The 21,992-nt window shown below is 44.4% G+C and overlaps 1 protein-coding gene across 3 annotated transcripts in view; it reads left to right on the top strand.

Annotated features, from left to right (window-relative positions):
- mboat2b (membrane bound O-acyltransferase domain containing 2b) overlaps positions 1 to 21,992 on the top strand; it is a 75,290-nt gene that overhangs the window by 39,058 nt on the left and 14,240 nt on the right. For all 3 annotated transcript variants that reach the window (XM_014204846.2, XM_014204847.2, XM_014204848.2), the window contains exons 2-3: positions 2,243 to 2,388; positions 17,297 to 17,374. In XM_014204846.2, coding sequence (XP_014060321.1) covers positions 2,243 to 2,388; positions 17,297 to 17,374 — 224 coding nt within the window. The remainder of the gene's footprint in view (positions 1 to 2,242; positions 2,389 to 17,296; positions 17,375 to 21,992) is intronic.

The raw sequence follows: 21,992 nt of genomic DNA, 5'->3' as shown, positions 1-21,992 counted from the left end.
CCGAGAGAGAGGGAGAGCATGGGTTGTCCCCTCTTGCATCCCTGCCAGCTCTTCAGTATTCAACTCACACCAGCCCACGAGCTCTGCTTAAGTGTGTGTGTGTGTGTGTTTGAGCTCGTGTCCCTGTGGGTGTGTGAGGCCCCTTAGCTCTGTTCAGTCCAGACTCAAGCGCTGTGTTACTGTGGCTCCACTTGGCTCTTGGCATTAAGGCATATGCTAACAGAACAGCAGTTTTATCTGGGTCACAGGGCATCCTGGGTAGCCCAGCGCTGCCGGCCATGCCCTTGCTTTGGATGCGTCCCAAATGGCACCCGTTTGCATTTATTTCACTACTTTTGCCCAGAGACCAGAGTAGTGCACTAAATAGGGAATAGTGTGCCATTTGGGACGTAGGCTTTGAGTCACACCTCATTCTGCTTCCTGTCGTTTAGCGTACATTTTTCCCTGTTATCCTTGTGGTTAAACCTGACTGAGGGCTGCACTCACCAAGTGAAACAGTGTTCAGTCTGTTTAAAATTGTTTGTGTCGTATATTTCGACAGTCCTGAAATGACAGAGGGGATACAGATGGGTTGGAAAATCAGATTGAAGTATTGGAGTGGGGAATTGAACCCCGGTCTCCGGTGGTGTGGGGAGTGTATATGAGTCGTAGCCAGGAGTGTTACCGCTAGACCACGGTCGCTGCACATTCAGTATGGTTCAACCAGGCTACAATGTACGGTTGGGCAGTATCCAGATTTTCCTACCTTCATACCATACCGAGGTATACGGTATTACCAGAAGTGCACAAGGTCCGCTCTTTCTTTCCAAACGTTAAGCAGGAAACACGTCGAGAATCTGATTTGCCAATAGACTGCCGATACAGTATGAGGCCGTTCCTTCTCTTGCTAGAACAAAATACGTACCTGCTTTTTACCGACCTGGTACCAACGAAACTGCCGTTTCTGCTTGTAGAATTGTAATGCTCGGCAGTGGCTGACAACTCGACTTTTAGCCAATTCGAGAGCACGGACCTCCACGTGGGGGAGCCGACAGGAGTGACAAAAAATAAAATATGGCACTTTTTCCGGTCTAATCCACCATTTTCATCATACTTGTTCTGACTAAAACAATAAAACTGCATAATAGTTAGTTAAAAAAAAATAAAAAAATCAACCTTTTACGTCTAGCTAAAGTTTGTTAGGTTTGATAATGTACACTAGCTTATTAGGTTAGCTTGCTAACTGAGCAAGGCAGTCAAACACACTTCATATGAAACGAATGGGGTGGTAATAAGTGCAGCTCAATGCACACAACACTAAATGCTTTACCACTCTAGCTATCTGGCCACTGTAGCTAGTAACATTATAATTAAATCAATGGATTTGTTTCCATGAAGCAGCTGCCTTTAGTTGGCTGCGCAAAGACAGTACAGTATGAAGGCAGACACTGCTTCTCCAATAAGATGTCCCTGATCACACTTATAGGCGACGTCATGGTGACGTTGACTAGCTAAGCTCATACGCAGAAACATGTCATTGGGGGTTAACGATCATCTCTCGCCGAACTGCGCAGGCCGAAAAAAATCAAAGGCACTCCTTTGATATAAAGTAGTGGATTGATTGTCTCTGCTGCAAGATTAAGCTTCTTGCTTACAAGGTAGCCACTGCCTGAGTCCAAAATGGAACTCTTTTGCCTGTTCCCTATAGTGCACTACCTTTGCCCAGGGCTCTATGGAGAATCGCGCTACCATTTGGGACATTTTACAATTTTGTAATTTCGTAGATGGTCTTATCCAGAGCAACTTACAGTAGTGAGTGCATACATCTTCATACCCTGTGGGATTCGAACCCACAAACCTGGCGCTGCAAGCGCCATGCTCTACCAACTGAGCCACACTGGACCCCAGTCTGTGTCGTCATATCTCTGTCACAAGTTTTGGGGATCGGAATATAAAAGGATCCGCTAGTGCTGCTTATCATTGTTCAGACATCTCCGTGAATGTATTATCTTCACAGTAATTTGCTGCAAGTCAATGGAACCCACACTGTTAACATTCCCAGCTCTGTGCCTCATTTCTCTGGTTAAGACTTGTTTTATCTGGTGTTCTGACTTTATAGAACTACATTATGGTCCTGAAAAAGAACACGTGCCATCCACATTAACAATTTGTGCATCTCTCCCTCTACTTCCATCCTTCTCTCTCTCCTTTCGCCACTTCCCCCTCTCTCTCCTTTCTCCATCTCCCCCTTTCTTTTCTCCAGGTGAACTTTGTGGTGTGCCAGCTGTTTGCCCTGTTGACAGCCTTCTGGTTCCGTCTCTATCTCCACCCCAGTAAGACCAGTCCCTTTGTCAGACATGTGGTGGCCACGCTACTGGGATTCTACTTTGCTCTCTTCTGTTTTGGCTGGTGAGTCCGTCTCTCTGCCTACACACACACACACACACACACCCACACACACACACTCTCAGGTTCCACGCGCTGTCTCATGATGGCCAAACGGGTCGATTTTAGATGGGTAAACGATACCCCCCCCCCCATTCCAAGCAATCTGCTGCGCTGCTGCATAAACGGGCTGCTGTGATTTCTCTAAGCATGGGTTGATAGGGGGCAGTTGATTTGTTTTTGTGAAACTTTAGACGGGAGTAAGTAGCGGAGTTAGAACCAGATGGTTGTGTCGTATTTGTGTTCACATCTGATGCTATCAGGTTCAGGAGGATGTTTTTGCTTTGCACGCTGATGTCATATTGAATAGGACTGTAGGTAGTGGGACAATGAATAGGGATATTCTTAAGCCCTCTTTAAATATTGACCTGCTGCCTTTTGGCAACTATCTGTTACTAAATACTATGATATAGTCTGTGTCCATTTCATAGAATTTTAAGCAATGTATATATATTTTTTTGTAAGCTAGTATTTTGAAGCTCTTTTGACTGCCTCCAAGTATAGTTAAATTTGTGAAATTAATGAATGAATTAGGGACCACTGATTCCTTATGTAAAATATTCATAACAGGACCCCCCCCCTCTAACCTGATTCATGGGCACCAAGGGAGGACATGCCAATATGGGTCCGCCAATAGATGTATCATCAGGTCAATATGTTGCTGGACTCATCACCGACCAGTGCTCTCCTCTCAGGGCTAAATCAATGTTTATCAGTGTTGCTCAAAAGATTTCTCTCTAACAGATCTGCTTTAATAAAACAAATAGGTCGATGGGGCAAATGAGGGCTGTGTCCCAAATGGCCCATTATTCTCTACGTTGTACACTTCTTTTGACCAGTAGTGGACTAAATAGGGAATAGGGTGCCATTTGGGACGCTACCGAGGACTGAGTGCCAGGATGTTTAGTTGTAACACTGTAAACTGCAGGATCTAATTAGAGCCACACACATACTTACAGGGCGTACATCCCAAATGGCACCCTATTAACATAGGGCTCTGGTCAAAAGTAGTGTACTATGTAGAGCGTCAGGGCCACAGTTACTGTATATGGGTTGTTGTTCGTAACATGCAATATGTTGTGAAAAATATGAATTCCTTGCCACAAAATGGCATGCAAACATTGCAATCTTTTGTGACCACAAACTGCCACACGTGGCCAATTTTGAACTTAAAGCTAGATAAAATGGGCATGCTTAATTGTCTTCAATGGAAACAATGACTGGGTAAAAATGTCCCTGTAGCACTGAATGATGTGCTTGTGAGGTGTTGGGTATGTATCCACTTTGGCATTGTTCCTTTGTAACTGCACCCAGTCGTACTGTCGTACTGTTGTGTGTGTGTGTGTGTGTGTGTGTGTGTGTGTTATGGGTGAATGTGTGTTAAATTAAGCTAATGTAGGGACAAATGGTTCTCTGTAGGCAGACTGGGCACATGAACCTTGGCCCATTACTGACTGGCAACAATATGGCTTAGAGGAAAGACAGACTGAGGGAGGAAAAGAAGGGTGAGGGGAAAGCGAGGGAGGGAGGATGGACAGATAGGATGGAGGGGAAAAGAGACGTGGAGGGAAATAAAGAGGGAGAATGAAGGGGAATATGCAAATGACACATAAACTCAGCAAAAAAAAGAAAGGTCTCTTTTTCAGGACCCTGTCTTTCAAAGATAATTCGTAAAAATCCAAATAACTTCACAGATCTTCATTGTAAAGGGTTTAAACACTGTTTCCCATGCTTGTTCAATGAACCATGAACAATTAATGAACATGCACCTGTGGAACGGTCGTTAAGACAATAACAGCTTACAGACGATAGGCAATTAAGGTCACAGTTATGAAAACTTAGGACACTAAAGTGGCCTTTCTACTGACTCTGAAAAACACCAAAAGAAAGATGCCCAGGGTCCCTACTCATCTGTGTGAATGTGCCTTAGGCATGCTGCAAGGAGGCATGAGGACTGCAGATGTGGCCAGGGCAATAAATTGCAATGTCTGTACTGTGAGACGCCTAAGACGGCGCTACAGGGAGACAGGACGGACAGCTGATCGTCCTCTCAGTGGAAACCACGTGTAACAACACCTGCACAGGATCAGTACATCTGAACATCACACCTGCGGGACAGGTACAGGATGGCAACAACAACTGCCCGAGTTACACCAGGACCGCACAATCCCTCCATCAGTGCTCAGACTGTCCGCAATAGGCTGAGATGGGCTGGACTGGGGGCTTGTAGGCCTGTTGTAAGGCAGGTCCTCACCAGACATCACCAGCAACAATGTCGCCTATGGGCACAAACCCACCATCGCTGGACCAGACAGGACTGGCAAAAAGTGCTCTTCACTGACAAGTCGTGGTTTTGTCTCACCAGGGGTGATTGTCGGATTTGTGTTTATCGTCGACCGAATGAGCGTTACACAGAAGCCTGTACTCTGGAGCAGGATTGATTTGGAAGTGGAGTGTCCGTCATGGTCTGGGGTGGTGTGTCACAGCATCATCGGACTGAGCTTGTTGTCATTGCAGGCAATCTCAACGCTGTGCGTTACAGGGAAGACATCCTCCTCCCTCATGTGGTACCCTTCCTGCAGACTCATCCTGACATGACCCTCCAGCATGACAATGCCACCAGCCATACTGCTTGTTCTGTGCGTGATTTCCTGCAAGACAGGAATGTCAGTGTTCTGCCATGGCCAGCGAAGAGCCCGGATCTCAATCTCATTGAGCACGTCTGGGACCTGTTGCATCGGAGGGTGAGGACTAGGGCCATTCCCCCCCAGAAATGTCCGGGAACTTGCAGGTGCCTTGGTGGAAGAGTGGGGTAACATCTCACAGCAAGAACTGGCAAATCTGGTGCAGTCATGCACTGCAGTACTTAATGCAGCTGGTGGCCACACCAGATACTGACTGTTTACTTTTGATTTTGACCCCCCCCCCCCTTTGTTCAGGGACACATTATTCCATTTCTGTTAGTCACGTGTCTGTGGAACTTGTTCAGTTTGTCTCAGTTGTTGAATCTTGTTATGTTCACACAAATATTTACACGTTAAGTTTGCTGAAAATAAGTGCAGTTGACAGTGAGGACGTTTCTTTTTTTGCCGAGTTTATATACACGCACATACACATGTACACTACCATTCAGAAGTTTGGGGTCACTTAGAAATGTCCTTGTTTTTGAAAGAAAAGCTTATTTTTTGTCCATTTAAAATAACATCAAATTGACCAGAAATACGCAGATTTTTTTTTTAATGGAATATCTACATAGGCGTACAGTGGCCCATTATCAGGTGGTACCTTTCTGGTACAGGTACTCTTCCCCCCCTCTCTCTCCCGAGCTTTCTCTCGCCTCCAGCACACATGCACTGTTGGGGTGAGTGACTCTGAACTTACAATGGCTAACCCCAAGTCATTATATATTTAATTATTTTCTTGTGCATTTTGTTATTTTGCTATTTGCCTCATGACTCCAAACTTTCTTCACCCAACCGTGGGACAGACTGTTTGTTCCCACACTCGGGACTCTGACTCTCTATTGGTTACACAGACTTTTGGACCCCCCATCCCATTCTAATCACCTCTCGCCGGCTTGTATTCATGTTACCTGATGAAATTGCTGTACAATATGATCTTGTTGCCATCTGATGCACATTCAGATGTCATAAATCAGCACTGCAGAGCTCTCCCTGTCCTATGTCGTGCCTTGATTGTATTACTGTTGATGATATCTGGAAATGTGCATGTCCACCCTGGCCCATATCCTGTTGCAAGCCCCAATTCTGACTTGTGCTCTGGTATCTGATTCACTGATTTCTGCTCCCCTAAAAGCCTTGGTATTCTGCACGTTAATACTAGAAGTGTAAGGGTCTATGTGTAGCTGGTGCAGAGGAGTCAGGCGCAGGACAGCAGAGATGAGTACCGTAATTTCCGGACTATTATGCGCACCTGAATATACTGAATAAAAAAATAAAAATATTTTGAACATAAATAAGCCGCACATGTCTATAAGCCGCAGGTGCCTACCCGTACATTGAAACAAATTAACTTTACACAGGCTTTAACGAAACACGGCTTGTAACAAAAATAAATAGGCTTTAACGAAACACGGCTTGTAAAAAAAATAAAATAAATAGCAGTAAGCTTTAGTTGTCTTTTTGCACTGAGTCAATTCCTCACGCTGCTGTTTCCAACGTCTTATCATCGACTCATTAAGACCAAGCTCCCGTGCAGCAGCTCTATTTCCTTTTCCAACAGCCAGATCAATCGCCTTCAACTTGAAAGCTGCATCATATGCATTTCTCCGTGTCTTTGCCATGATGAGGGTGACAAAATGACTACCGTAATCAGAATGATGGGAAGTTTGAGAGCGCTCGATTTAATCTAAACAGTAAACAAAAAAGTTGTTTGACCTTAACCCGTTCGGCAATTTCATTGGTCTAATGAAAGCTTCATGCCGCCAAAAAACTGAGCACGTCACAGAATGTGTTAAAAAATAATAATAATAATGAAAGCGGGAAAAATCCATATATTAGCTGCGTCATTGTTTAAACCGCGAGGTTCAAAGCCTGGGAAAAAAGTTGCGGCTTATAGTCCGGAATTTACGGTAAATAAACGTAACTTTACTCAAAGTAATCAAAAATACAATATAAATCCAAGCCCACAATAAGGACCATAATACAACAAACAATCACTCACAACCAAACATGGGGAACAGAGGGTTAAATAATAAACAGGTAATTGGGTGAGTGAAACCAGGTGTGTAAGACATAGACAAAACAAATGAAAAGTGGATCGGCGGTGGCTAGAAGGCCGGTGACGTCGACCGCCGGACGCCGCCCGAACAAGGAGAGGCACCGACTTTGGCAGAAGTCGTGACAAGAAGCTTATTACCTAAAATGGATCAATTGAAAGTGTGGGTTCACAGCTCCAGTCCAGATGTGTTGGTCATTACTGAGATGTGGTTAAGGAGGAGTGTTTTGCATACTGATGTTAACCTTTCTGGTTATAACCTTTTTTGGCAAGACAGATCTTCCAAAGGTGTGGGAGTGGAAATCTTTACCAAGGATCACCTTCAGTGCTCGGTTGTCTCCACCAAGTCTGTCCACAAACAATTTGATTTGCTGATTTTAAGTAGTAAACTTTCAAATAGCTCTTTTTTGACTGTTGCTGGGTGCTCACGTCCTCCATCACCACCGGCCTGTACCCTACCTGCCCTAAGCTCTCTCCTGGCCCCCTACACCAAGTCTGAATTTGTCCTGCTAGGTGACCTAAACTGGGACATGCTTAATTAAACCACCTGACCAAGTCCTAAAGCAATGGGTCTCCCTAAATCTTTCTCAGATTATTACCAATTCCACAAGGTATTACTCCAAACACCCAGAAAAGGCTACTCTCTTCGATGTTATCCTCAGAAATAATCCTGATAGGCATCAGTCTGGTGTTTTCTGTAATGACCTTAGTGATCACTGTTTTACAGCCTGTGTTCGAAATGGCTGCTCAGTGAAACAACCTGTCCTGATTTTGTCATAGACACTTGCTAAAAAACTTTAATGAGCAAGCCTTCCTTCATGAACTGGCCATTGTAAAATGGTATAGAATCAGCTTGATTCCCACTGTCGAAGACACTTGGACCTTATTTTTTTAATATTTTCAGTGGTATTGTTAACAAACACGCCCCCATAAAGAAAATGAGAATTAAAAACAGGTTCAGACCCTGGTTTGACTGTGGTCTTGCAGAGTTACTCCACCTTAAGAATTGCATTTGGCGAAAGGCTCAGCAAACGCATACTCAGGCTGACTGGCTATCGTTCAGGCAAATGAGAAATAAGTGCACTCAGGCTATCCGAAAGGCCAAAGTTAGTTACTTTGAGGAGCAGTTCTCTCTCTGTGGGTCTAACCCCAAGAAGTTCTGGAATTTTTTTAAAGACCTGGAGAATAAACCCTCCTCCTCAAAGCTGCCCATGTCCCTTAAAGTTGATGATGTGGTTGTTACTGACAAGAAGCACATGGCTGAGCTCATTAATCACCACTTCATTATGTCTGGATTCCTATTTGACTCAGCCAGGCCTCCTTGCCCGTCCAACATTTCCTCATCTCCCACCCAGTCTAATGCGACTATCCCCAATGCTTCTCCCTCTTTTTCACCTCCCCCGCTACAAAGTTTCTCCCTGCAGACGGTCACTGAGTCCGAAGTGCTAGAGGAGCTCCTAAAACTTGACCCCCAAAAAAACATCTGGGTCAGATGGTTTAGACGCTTTCTTCTTTAAGGTTGCTGCCCCTATCATCGCCAAGCCTATCTACGACGTTTTTAACCTGTCTCTCCTTTCTGGGGAGGTTCCCATTGCTTGGAAGGCAGCCACGGTTCGTCCTTTATTTAAAGGGGGAGATCGAACTGATCCTAACTATTTCTATTTTGCCCTGTTTATCAAAAGTGTTGGAAAAACTTGTCAATAATCAACTGACTGGCTTTCTTGATGTCCATAGTGTCCGCTCTGGTAATCAATCTGGTTTCCGCTCAGGTTATGGATGTGTCACTGCAACCTTAAGGTCCTCAAAGATGTCACCATTGCTCTTGATTCTAAGCAATGTTGTGCTGCTATTTGTATTGACTTGGCCAAAGCTTTTGATATGGTAGACCATTCCATTCTTGTGGGTTGTCTAAGGAGTATTGATGTCTCTTAGGGGTCTTTGGCCTGGTTTGCTAACTACCTCTCTCAAAGAGTGCAGTGTATAAAGTCAGAAAATCTGTTGTCTCAGCCACTGCCTGTCACCAAGGGAGTACCCCAAGGCTCAATCCTAGGCCCCACGCTCTTCTCAATTTACATCAACAACATAGCTCAGGCAGTAGGAAGCTCTCTCATCCATTTATATGCAGATGATACAGTCTAAAACTCAGCTGGCCCCTCCCCGGATTTTGTGTTATACACTCTACAACAAAGCTTTCTTAGTGTCCAACAAGCTTTCTCTACCCTTAACCTTGTTCTGAACACCTCCAAAACAAAGGTCATGTGGTTTGGTTAGAAGAATTCCCCTCCTCCCACAGGTGTTATTACTACCTCTGAGGGTTTAGCGCTTGAGGTAGTCACCTCTTACAAGTACTTGGGAGTATGGCTAGACGGTGCACTGTCCTTCTCTCAGCACATATCAAAGCTGCAGGCTAAAGTTAAATCTAGACTTGGTTTCCTCTATCGTAATTGCTCCTCTTTCACCCCATCTGCCAAACTAACCCTGATTCAGATGACCATCCTACCCATGCTAGATTACGGAGACATCATTTATAGATCAGCAGGTAAGGGTGCTCTCGAGCGGCTAGATGTTCTTTACCATTCGGCCATCAGATTTGCCACCAATGCTCCTTATAGGACACATCACTGCACGCTATACTGCTCTGTAAACTGGTCATCTCTGTATAGCCGTCGCAAGACCCACTGGTTGATGCTTATTTATAAAACCCTCTTAGGCCTCACTCCCCCCTATCTGAGATATCTACTGCAGCCCTCATCCTCCACATACAACACCCGTTCTGCCAGTCACATTCTGTTAAAGGTCCCCAAAGCACACACATCCCTGGGTTACTCGTCTTTTCAGTACTACGCAGCTAGCGACTGGAACGAGCTGCAACGAACACTCAAACTGGACAGTTTTATCTCAATCTCTTCATTCAAAGACTCAATCATGGACACTCTTACTGACAGTTGTAGCTGCTTTGCGTGATGCATTGTTGTCTCTACCTTCTTGCCCTTTGTGCTGTTTTCTGTGCCCAATAATGTTTGTCCCATGTTTTGTGCTGCTACCTTGTTGTTTTTCTACCATGTTGTTGTCATGTTGTGTTGCTACCATGCTGTGTTGTCATGTGTTGCTGCCTTGCTATGTTGTTGTCTTCGGTCTCTCTTTATGTAGTGTTGTCTCTCTTGTCGTGATGTGTATTTTGTCATATATATATTTATTTTTTAATCCTAGCCCCCGTCACCGCAGGAGATCTTTTGCCTTTTGGTAGGACGTCATTGTAAATAAGAACAAATTCTTAACTGACTTGCCTAGTTAAATAAAAAATATAAAAAAATATGCAAATTCAGGTGAGTGTGGTGTATCGCAGGGCAGCCGGCATGGACCATTATTGTTTTCTGTGTTACTAATGACCTTAGAAAACCTTTTTGCAATTATCTTATCACAGCTGAAAACTGTTGTGCTGATTTAAAGAAGCAATAAAACTGGCCTTCTTTAGACTAGTTGAGTATCAAATGTTATTGGTCAAATACACATGGTTAGCGGATGTTAATGCGAGTGCAGTGAAATGCTTGTGCTTCTAGTTCTGACAACGCAGTAATATCTAACAAGTAATCTAACAAATGAATATGTACATATAAATATATGGATGAGCGGTGGCCGTGCAGCATATTCGAGATGCAGTAGATGATATAGAATACAGTTTATACATGAGTGAGTGATGTAGGATATGTAAATATTATTAAAGTGGCATTATTTAAAGTGACTAGTGATACCTTTTATTATGTCCATTTATTAAAGTGGCCAGAGATTTGAGTCTGTATGTTGGCAGCAGCCTTGAGATATACACTGTCTTTCAGTCTCTCGGTCCCAGCTTTGATGCACCTGTACTGACCTCGCCTTCTGGATGATAACGGGGTAAACAGGCAGTGGCTCGGGTGGTTGTTGTCCTTGATGATCTTTTTGGCTTCCTGTGACATCTGGTGCTGTAGGTGTCCTGGAGGGCAGGTAGTTTGCCCCTGGTGATGCGTTGTGCAGACCGCACCACCCTCTGGAGAGCCTTGCGGTTGAGGGCGGAGCAGTTGCCGTGCCAGGTGGTGATACAGCCCGACAGGATGCTCTCAATTGTGCATCTGTAAAAGTTTCTGAGTGTTTTTAGGTGGCAAGCCAAATTTCTTCAGCCTCCTGAGGTTGAAGAGGTGCTGTTGCGCGTTCTTCACCACGCTGTCTGTGTGGGTGGACCATTTCAGTTTGTCCGTGATGTGTACACCGAGGAACTTAAAACGTTCCACCTTCTCCACTACTACCCCGTCGATGTGGAAGGGGGGGTGCTCCCTCTGCTGTTTCCTGAAGTCCATGATCATCTCCTCTGTTTTGTTGACGTTGAGTGAGAGGTTATTTTCCTGACACCACACTCTGAGGGCCCTCACCTCCTCCCTGCCGTCTCGTCGTTGTTGGTAATCAAGCCTACCACTGTAGTGTCGTCTGCAAACTTGATGATTGAGTTGGAAGAGTGCATGACCACGCAGTCATGGGTTGAGGGTTGAGGGTCTCGAGCTTAATGACAAGTTTGGAGGGTACTATGGTGTTGAATGCTCAGCTGTAGTCAATGAACAGCATTCTTACATTGGTATTCCTCTTGTCCAGATGGGATAGGGCAGTGCGCAGTTTGATGGCGATTGCATCGTCAGTGGACCTATTGGGGTGGTAAGCAATTTGGAGTGGGTCTAGGGTATCAGGTAGGGTGGAGGTGATATGATCCTTGACTAGTCTCTCAAAGCACTTCATGATGACAGAAGTGTGTGCAATGGGGCGATAATCATTTAGTTCAATTACCTTAGCTTTCTTGGGAACTGGAACAATGGTGGCCATCTTGAAGCATGTGGGGACAGCAGACTGGGATAGAGATTGATTGAATATGTCTGTAAACACAACAGCCAGCTGGCCTGCGCATGCTCTGAGGCTGGGGTTGCCGTCTGGACCGGCAGCCTTGCGAGGGTTAACATGTTTTAAATGTTTTACTCACGTTGGCCATGGAGAAGGAGAGCCCACAGGCTTTGATAGCGGGCCTGTGGGCTCTCCTTCTCCATGGCCAACATCAGTAAAACATTTAAAACATGGATATACACGGCTGTGACTATAATCGAAGAGAATTCTCTTGGAAGATAATGCGGTCGGCATTTGATTGTAAGGAATTCTAGGTCAGGTGAACAAAAGGACTTGAGATCTTGTATGTTGTTGTGATTACCCCATGAGTCGTTAATCATAAGGCGACACCCCACCCTTCTTCTTACCAGAGAGATGTTTGTTTCTGTCGGCGCGATGCATGAAGAACCGGGTGGCTGTACTGACTCTGACCACACATCCCGAGTGAGCCATGTTTCCGTGAAACAGAGAATGTTACAATCTCTGATGTCTTTCTGGAAGGCAACTTGTGCCCTAATTTCATCCACCTTGTTATCTAGAGATTGGACATTGGTGTGTAATATGCTCGGAAGCGGTGGATGGTGTGCTCGCCTTCTGAGTCTGACCAGTAGGCTGCTACGTCTGCCTCTCCTGCGGCGACCGTGTTGTTTCGGGTCGGCCTCTGGGATAAGATCCAATGTCCAAGGTGGACATCAAAACAAAGGATCCGCTTCGGGAAAGACGTATTCCTGTCCATATTGTTGGCAAGTTGACATCACTTTAATATCCAATAGATCTTCCCGGCTGTATGTAATAACACTTGAGATTTTCTGTGCTACATAGTTTTCTAAGGACCTGAAGTAAGGCAACCATCTCTGTCGGCGCCATTCCTCCAAATGCTGATGCTCCGTATCTGGAGCATTCTGAAACTCGTCAGTCTACTCTTGTTCTGAGAAATGAAGGCTAGTCCATGCGAGAAATTGCCAAGAAACTGAAGATCGCGTACAACGCTGTGTACTACTCCCTTCACAGAACAGCGCAAACTGTCTCTAAACAGAATAGAAAGAGGAGTGGGAGGCCCCGGTGCACAACTGAGCAAGAGGAAAAGTACATTAGTGTCTAGTTTGAGAAACAGACGCCTCTCATGTATTCAACTGACAGCTTCATTAAATAGAACCCGTAAAACACCAGTCTCAATGTCAACAGTGAAGAGGCGACTCCGGGATACTGGCCTTCTAGGTAGAGTTGCAAAGAAAAATCCATATCTCAGACTGGCCATTAAAAATAAAATATTAAGATGGGCACACTGGACAGAAGAACTCTGCCTATACTCAACAAGTCTAAAGAAGGCCAGTTTTATTGCGCCTAATCAGCAAAACAGTTTTCAGCTGTGTTAACATAATTGCAAAAGGTTTTTCTGATGATAAATTTGTTTTTTTTAAATTCTAAACTTGGATTAGCTCATTGGAACACAGGAATGATGGTTGCTGATAATGGGCTTCTGTACACCTATGTAGATATTCCATAAAAAATAACATTTCCAGCTACAATAGTCATTTACTACATTAACAATGTCTACACTGTATTTCTAATCAATTTGATGTTATTTTTTAATGGACAAAAAATTGGCTTTTCTTTCAAAAACAAGGACATTTCTAAGTGGCCCCAAACTTGTGTGTGTGTGTGTGTGTGTGTGTGTGTGTGTGTGTATACATACAGTTGAAGTCGGAAGTTTACATACACTTAGGTTGGAGTCACTAAAACTCGTTTTTCAACCACTCCGCAAATTTCTTGTTAACAAACTATAATTTTGGCAAGTCGGTTAGGGCATCTACTTTGTGCATGTCACAAGTAATTTTTCCAACAATTGTTTACAGACAGATTATTTCACTTATAATTCACTGTATCACAATTCCAGTGGGTCAGAAGTTTACATACACTAAGTTGACTGTGCCTTTAAACAGCTCGGAAAATTCCAGAAAATGATGTCATGGCTTTAGAAGCTTCTGGTAGCCTAATTGACATCATTTGTGTCAATTGGAGGTGTACCTGTGGATGTATTTCAAGGCCTACCTTCAAACTCCGTGCCTCTTTGCTTGACATCATGGGATAATCTAAAGAAATCAGCCAAGACCTCAGAAAAAGAATTGTAGACCTCCACAAGTCTGGTTCATCCTTGGGAGCAATTTCCAAACGCCTGAAGGTACCACATTCATCTTTACAAACAATAGTGTGCAAGTATAAACACCATGGGACCACGCAGCCGTCATATCGCTCAGGAAGGAGACGCATTCTGTCTCCTAGAGATGAACACACTTTGGTGCAAAAAGTGCAAATCAATCCCAAAACAACAGCAAAGTACCTTGTGCTGGAGTAAACGGGTACAAAAGTATCTATATCCACAGTAAAACGCGTCCTATATCGACATAACCTGAAAGGCCGCTCAGCATGGAAGAAGCCACTGCTCCAAAACCGCCATAAAAAGCCAGACTACGGTTTGAAACTGCACATGGGGACAAAGACCGTACTTTTAGGAGAAATGTCCTCTGGTCTGATGAAACAAAAATAGAACTGTTTGACCATAATGACCTTCGTTATGTTTGGAGGAAAAAGAGGGAGGCTTGCAAGCCGAAGAACACCATCCCAACCGTGAAGAACAGGGGTGGCAGCATCATGTTGTGGGGGTGCTTTGCTGCAGGAGGGACTGGTGCACTTCACAAAATAGATGGCATCATGGGGTTGGAAAATTATGTGGATATATTGAAGAAACTTCTGAAGACATTCAGAAAGTTAAAGCTTGGTCACAAATGGGTCTTCCAAATGGACAATGACCCCAAGCATACTTCCAAAGTTGTGGCAAAATGGCTGAAGGACAACAGAGTATTGGAGTGGCCATCACAAAGCCCTGACCTCATTCCCATAGAACATTTGTGGGCAGAACTGAAAAAGCGTCTGCGAGCAAAGAAGCCTACAAACCTGACTCAGTTACACCAGCTCTGTCAGGAGGAATGGGCCAAAATTCACCCAACTTATTGTGGGAAGCTTGTGGAAGGCTACTCGAAACGTTTGACCCAAGTTAAATAATTTAAAGGCAATGCTACCAAATACTAATTGACTGTATGTAAACTTCTGACCCACTGGGAATGTGATTAAAGAAGTAAAAGCTGAAATAAATCATTCTCTCTACTAATGTGACATTTCACATTCTTAAAATAAAGTGGTGATCCTAACTGACCTAAGACAGGGAAGTTTTACTAGGATTAAATGTCAGGAATTGTGAAAAACTGAGTTTAAATGTATTTGGCTAAGGTGTATGTAAACTTCTGACTTCAACTGTGTTAAATATATATATATATATATATATTTAACAGCAAAAAGAAACCTCTCACTGTTTCTTTTTGCTCACTGCAAAAAGAAACGTCCTCTCACTGTCAACTGTATTTATTTTCAGCAAACTTAAAATTTGTAAATATTTATATGAACATAAGATTCAACAACTGAGACATAAACTGAACAAGTTCCACAGACATGTGACTAACAGAAATGTAATAATGTGTCCCTGAACAAAGGGGGGGGTCAAAAGTAACAGTAAGTATCTGATATGGCCACCAGCTGCATTGAGTACTGCAGTGTGTCTCCTCCTCATGGACTGCACCAGATTTACCAGTTCTTGCTGTGAGATGTTACCCCACTCTTCCACCAAGGCACCTGCAGGTTCCCGGACATTTCTGGGGGGAATGGCCCTAGCCCTCACCCTCCGATGCAACAGGTCCCAGACGTGCTCAATGAGATTGAGATCCGGTCTCTTCGCTGGCCATGGCAGAACACTGACATTCCTGTCTTGCACGAAATCACGCACAGAATGAGCAGTGGTGTTGTCATGGTGTTGTCATGGTGTTGTCATGCTGGAGGGTCATGTCAGGATGAGCCTGCAGGAAGGGTACCACATGAGGGAGGAGGATGTCTTCCCTGTAACGCACAGCGTTGAGATTGTGCTCTCCTCCCAGAAATGTTCCATACACACAACCTTATTTCTCTCAAATGTTGTGCACAAATATGTTTACATCCCTGTTAGTGAGAATTGCTAATTTGCCGACGTAATCCATCCACCTTACAGGTTTGGCATATCAAGAAGCTGATTAAACAGCAGGATCATTACACTTGTGCACCTTGAGCTGGGGACAATACAAGGCCACTCTAAAATGTGCGGTTTTGTAACACAACACAATGCCACAGATGTCTCAAGTTTTGAGGGAGCGTTTTAATTGGCATGCTTGCTGAATGAATGTCCGACAGAGTTGTTTCTAGAGAATTTAATGTTCATTTCGCTACCATAAACTGCCTCCAATGTCGTTTTAGAGAATTTGGCAGTACGTCCAACTGGCCTCACAACCGCAAACCACGCCAACCCAGGACCTCCACGTACCTATAATGCCATTCCATTTTTCTGGGCACTAGATGAAGTCTGTATATTTTGGGGTGCTTTCATTTGAAAAAAAAAAACAGTTCACATATTATTGCTAAACACTCTTTCTCATCTTTCTATCAAAATAAAATAGTACTGCCATGTATGAGAAATGCTTTTATTATATATTTTCCAAGAGAATCTAAGCTAGAACACATTCTTTTCAAGACATCAACAATTGCTTTAGTAAAAGTCTGAAGATATGATACATTCACGACCTTATGCATGTTACGGATTTTATAACGCTGAAAAAGGACACTGACCATGAAAAGAGAGAAACCAATTATTCACCATATCAAAACATTTGATTTGAAAGTTAGCTTTACAGAGAAAAGTTTCATATGATCCAATGTAAGGTGGATGTTTTACAAAAAGGGTGAAGAAATAGACCTCTTTCTGTCTCTGCTGCAGGTTAATGATTAAGGGTCAGTTGTGGGTCAATCTGACTGATTTATATGGCACAGGGGACAGGGAGGATTGAGTGAGAGAGGGAGGATTGAGTGAGAGAGGGAGGATGGAGGGAGGGAGGGAAAGAGAGGGAGGATGGAGGGAGGGAAGGAGAGGGAGGATGGAGGGAGGGAAGGAGAGGGAGGATGGAGGGAGGGAAAGAGAGGGAGAATGGAGGGGAAGCGAGAGAGGGAGGGGAAAGAGAAAGCGAGGAAGGGAGGGTGGCGGGGAAGAGGGACAGAAGTGGAGGGAAATGGAGACATCGTGGGAGAGCAGAAATAGTGGGTATTATGTGTGTGATTGATTAAACTGTTAATCACTTGTCTCTCCTCTGTGTTTCAGGTATGCTCTCCACTTTCTGGTTCAGAGTGGGCTCACCTATGGCATCATGATCCTAACAGGAGTGGAACACATGCACAAGTAAGTCCTCTGCGTGTGTGCGTGTGTGTGTGTGTGTGTGTGTGTGTGTGTGTGGTTCAGGGTGAGAGTCGTTTCTGAAGGCCTGTCTGAATGATGATGTGTAGACTGGCCGCAGATGACATGCTGTACTGCCTCTAGAGCGGCCACTGTTGCTGCTGCTGGACCAATAATGTTCAAAACCACCAGGAGAGCCCAGACATATAAAGTACCAGTGAAAAGTTTGGACACACCTACTCATTCCAGGGTTTTTCTTTATTTTTACTATTTTCTACATTGTAGAATAGTGGTGAAGACATCAACACTATGAAATAACACACATGGAATCATGTAGTAACCAAAAAAGTGTTAAATAAATCAAAATATATTTTATATTTAGATTCTTCAAAGTAGCCACCCTTTGCCTTGATGACAGCTTTGCACACTCTTGGCATTCTCTCAACCAGCTTCATGAGGTAGTCACCTGGAATGCATTTCAATTAACAGGTGTGCCTTGTTAAAAGTTAATTTGTGGAATTTCTTTCCTTCTTAATGTGTTTGAGCCAATCAGTTGTGTTGTGACAAGGTAGGTGGGATATACAGAAGATAGCTCTATGTGGTAAAAGACTAAGTCCATATTATGGCAAGAACAGCTCAAATAAGCAAAGAAAAACGACAGTCCATCATTACTTTAAGACATGAAGGTCAGTCAATACGGAACATTTCAAGAACGCTATGATGAAACTGGCTCTCATGAGGACCACTACAGGAAAGGAAGACCCAGAGTTACCTCTGCTGCAGAGGATAAGTTTATTAGAGTTACCAGCCTCAGAAATTTCTGCCCAAATAAATGCTTCACAGGGTTCAAGTAACAGACACATCTCAACATCAATTCAATCTCCGGGAGTTCACCTTCATGTGCTAACCACACCCCGCCCTCTTCAATTTTTCTTGTACATGCAGAGGTCATTGGAGCAAATTGCTCCTTCTCTTGGAAGTAATAATTGGAACAGTAAAGGTGTGATAAATCATAATTTATTTGTGTGTGTGCGTGCTTGGTCCCACAGTTTGTCATTATCTGTGGCTCAGTTGGTAGAGCATGGTGTTTGCAACGCCAGCATGGTGTGTGCAACGCCAGGGTTGTGGGTTCGAATCCCACGGGGGGGCAGTACAAAAAAATAAAATAAAAAAATGCATGAAATTTATGCATTCACTACTGTAAGTCGCTCTGGATAAGAGCATCTGCTAAATGACTAAAATGTCAAATGTAAATGTAGCAGAGGGGAGGCCATCATGGCCATCATTCCGTCCTGTTGCTCACCAGCTGTTGGCGGACATTTTATTTTTATTTTTTCTCTGGCTTCGTGATTACTGTAATAACATCTTCCAATTATAACTTCCCCTTTGGCCTCCTGTGTCTTATCACTGGCTGTGTCCACCTACCCCGAGGCACCAGTTGTTTTCAGACGAGCGCATCCATGCATAAGAGCCTACTCCAGCTCACCCCTTGTCTCTCTCCTTTGCTAGCCCAGCTGGGGCACCTCTCTGGGGGGTTGCTAACTAGGCCTACTTGAAGCCCAGGCCCCATCTACAGGCCCGGAGGAAACTAATTGTGGAGAATACTAATTTCACTGCCTAATCAATTACATTGATGTTCAATTGATACTACGGAGAAAAAAGAGGAATGAACAGGTCGGCATAGATTGCTGTTGTTTTTTTTCTTTCTCTATTGTCAGTTGTGTGGGCAAGAGATTGGCCGTGTCCCAAATGGCACCCTATGGGCCCTGGTCAAAAGCAGTGCATTATATAAATATAATGAATAGGGTGCCATTTGGGACGCCACCATTGCCTGGCTTGCCACCATTGCCTGGCTCGCCACTTATCTTGGGCCTCTGCCAAAAACGAGGGGCCACAACAATCTTTTTTTCCCTTCCCTTAGTTCCCCTCTGAGAAATTAGATTGATCTGTAAACTGCAGCACATATGCCTCCAACATTGACTCGAAAATGTTCTGCTTGACTCCTTTGATAATCTTGGAGGAGACCTCAGTCAGCGGAGGAGGAGGAGGAAGAGATGGTGGTAGCTGTCTGGCTGACATAGCCCAGACGTGTCTTCAGGTGCATTCACAAGCACAGTCACAGGTTCTCACAGTGCTGCTGAAAGAGCTAGTAGTCTCCTCCTTTCCTCTCTCCTTGTCCTTCCCCCTCCGCCCTAGTCTCTCCTTCCTGACCCTCATAGTCTGCAGGGAGCTTGACTGCATGAGTCATCGCCATGGAGTGTGTGTGAAGACTGAGAGTGTGGTGTACTCCTTGAGACTTAACATGCCTTCCCTGCCAAGCGCACACACACACACACACACACACACACACACACACACACACACACACACACACACACACACACACACATTTCCTCTCTTCCTGTGGGGATGTGTGTGGGTTGTGCACGTGTATGGACTGTGCAGACTGTGGGATATAATCGTCTCCTCTCTGATTATTTAGAGGCTGTGTGTCCCAAATGACACCCTATTTCCACCCCCTGTGGGCCCTGGTCAAAAGTAGTGAACTAAATAGGGAATAGGGTGTTTTTTGGGAGGCTGTGTGGGAGTAACAGAGCCACTATCCACTATGCCTCCTTACTGAGTTCAGAGCACTGCCAGAGAGGGAGGGGAGGAAGAAGAAGAAGGAGGGAGGGAGGAAGAGGAAGAGGGAGAGGGAGAGGGTGGAAGAGACTAGGGAAGATGGTGTGACAGACAAGGAGCGAGAGCGAGGGAGGAAGTAAGAAGGAGAGGGTAGGCTTGTTGTAGATGAGGCTAAGAGAGGGAGATGGAGAGATGTGCCAATTAAGGACACGCCAAGCTTTAAGCTAGTGCATAAAGATCAACGCAGAGCACCCGCTAGATCCCCGCTCTACTCAATAATGAGACAGCAGGAGCAGGTGGGTGACTGGCTGACTGCTCACTGGCTAGCTCACTGACTGGCTGGCTGGCTAGCTGAATGACTGGCTGGCTGAGTAACTGACTGACTGGCTGACTAAATGACTCCATGGAGACCTCTTGTCTTTTGCCACCTTAAAGCCTGCACAGACTGTACAATTTTTGATTTTTTTTTTCTCCACGATTTTTGCCGTAAGAAAGAGAGTGTAGGCTAAGTGTAGATGAGGCTGAGAGAGGGAGATGGAGAGAGATGTGCCTATTAAGGACATACCAAGTATTAAGCTAGTGCATAAAGATCAACACGGAGCAACACAGAGCACCCACTAGATCCCTCTGGTCAATAATGAGACCGCAGGAGTAGGTGTGTGACTGACTGGCTGGCTGACTGACTTACTGACAGAGACGAGCTGCTCTACGTCCTGCTGGGATGATTACGGAATGATTATGATGCCCATGCTCAACAGCTCTGTCTCCATGGAGACCTCGTCTTTTGTCACCTTTAGACCCGCACAGACTGTAGGATATTAGTCTTCTTATGCCACGATTCTGCCATCCCAGACCAAATGTCCATGTAGTGGATAAATTATTAAACAGCTTGGAAAATTCCAGAAAATGTCTTTAGAAGCTTCTGATAGGCTAATTGACATCATTTGAGTCAATTGGAGGTGTACCTGTGGATGTATTTCAAGGCCTACCTTCAAACTCAGTGCCTCTTTGCTTGACATCATGGGAAAATCAAAAGAAATCAGCCAAGACCTCAGAAAAATAACTGTAGACCTCCACAAGTCTGTTTCATCCTTGGGAGCAATTTCCAAACACCTTAAGGTACCACGTTCATATGTACAAACAATAGTACGCAAGTATAAATACCATGGGACCACAAAGCCGTCATACCGCTCAGGAAGGAGACGTGTTCTGTCTCCTAGAGATGAACGTACTCAAAGTGCAAATCAATCCCAGAACAACAGCAAAGGACCTTGTGAAGATGCCGGAGGAATCAGGTACAAAAGTATCTTTATCCACAGTAAAACGAGTCCTATATTGACATAATCTGAAAGGCCGCTCAGCAAGGAAGAAGCCACTGCTCCAAAACTGCCATAAAAAAGCCAGACTACGGTTTGAAACTGCACATGGGGACAAAGATCCTACTTTTTGGAGAAATGTCCTCTGGTCTGATGAAACAAAAATAGAACTGTTTGGCCATAATGACCATTATGTTTGGAGGAAAAAGGGGGAGGCTTGCAAGCCGAAGAACACCATCCCAAACGTGAAGCACGGGGGTGACAGCATCATGTGGGGGTGCTTTTCTGCAGGAGGGACTGGTGCACTTCACAAAATAGATGGCATCATGAGGGAGGGAAATTATGTGGATATATTGAAGCAACATCTCAAGACATCAGTCAGGAAGTTAAAGCTTAGTCGCAAATGGGTCTTCCAAATGGACAAAGACCCCAAGCATACTTCCAAAGTTGTGGCAAAATGGCCTGGGCTAGGCGGGACGAATTCGTCCCACCTACGTAACAGCCACTTTAAGCCTGTGGCGCGATTTTCAAAACCTTAAAAATCCTATTACTTCAATTTCTCAAACATATGACTATTTCACAGCTATTTAAAGACAAGACTCTCGTTAATCTAACCACACTGTCCGATTTCAAAAAGGCTTTACAACGAAAGCAAAACATTAGATTATGTCAGCAGAGTACCAAGC

Source organism: Salmo salar, chromosome ssa06 (genome assembly GCF_905237065.1).
Source record: "Salmo salar chromosome ssa06, Ssal_v3.1, whole genome shotgun sequence".
Lineage (NCBI taxonomy): Eukaryota > Metazoa > Chordata > Actinopteri > Salmoniformes > Salmonidae > Salmo > Salmo salar.
The sequence above is the reverse complement of the archived record's forward strand: the minus strand, read 5'-3'. Positions and strand labels throughout refer to the sequence as shown.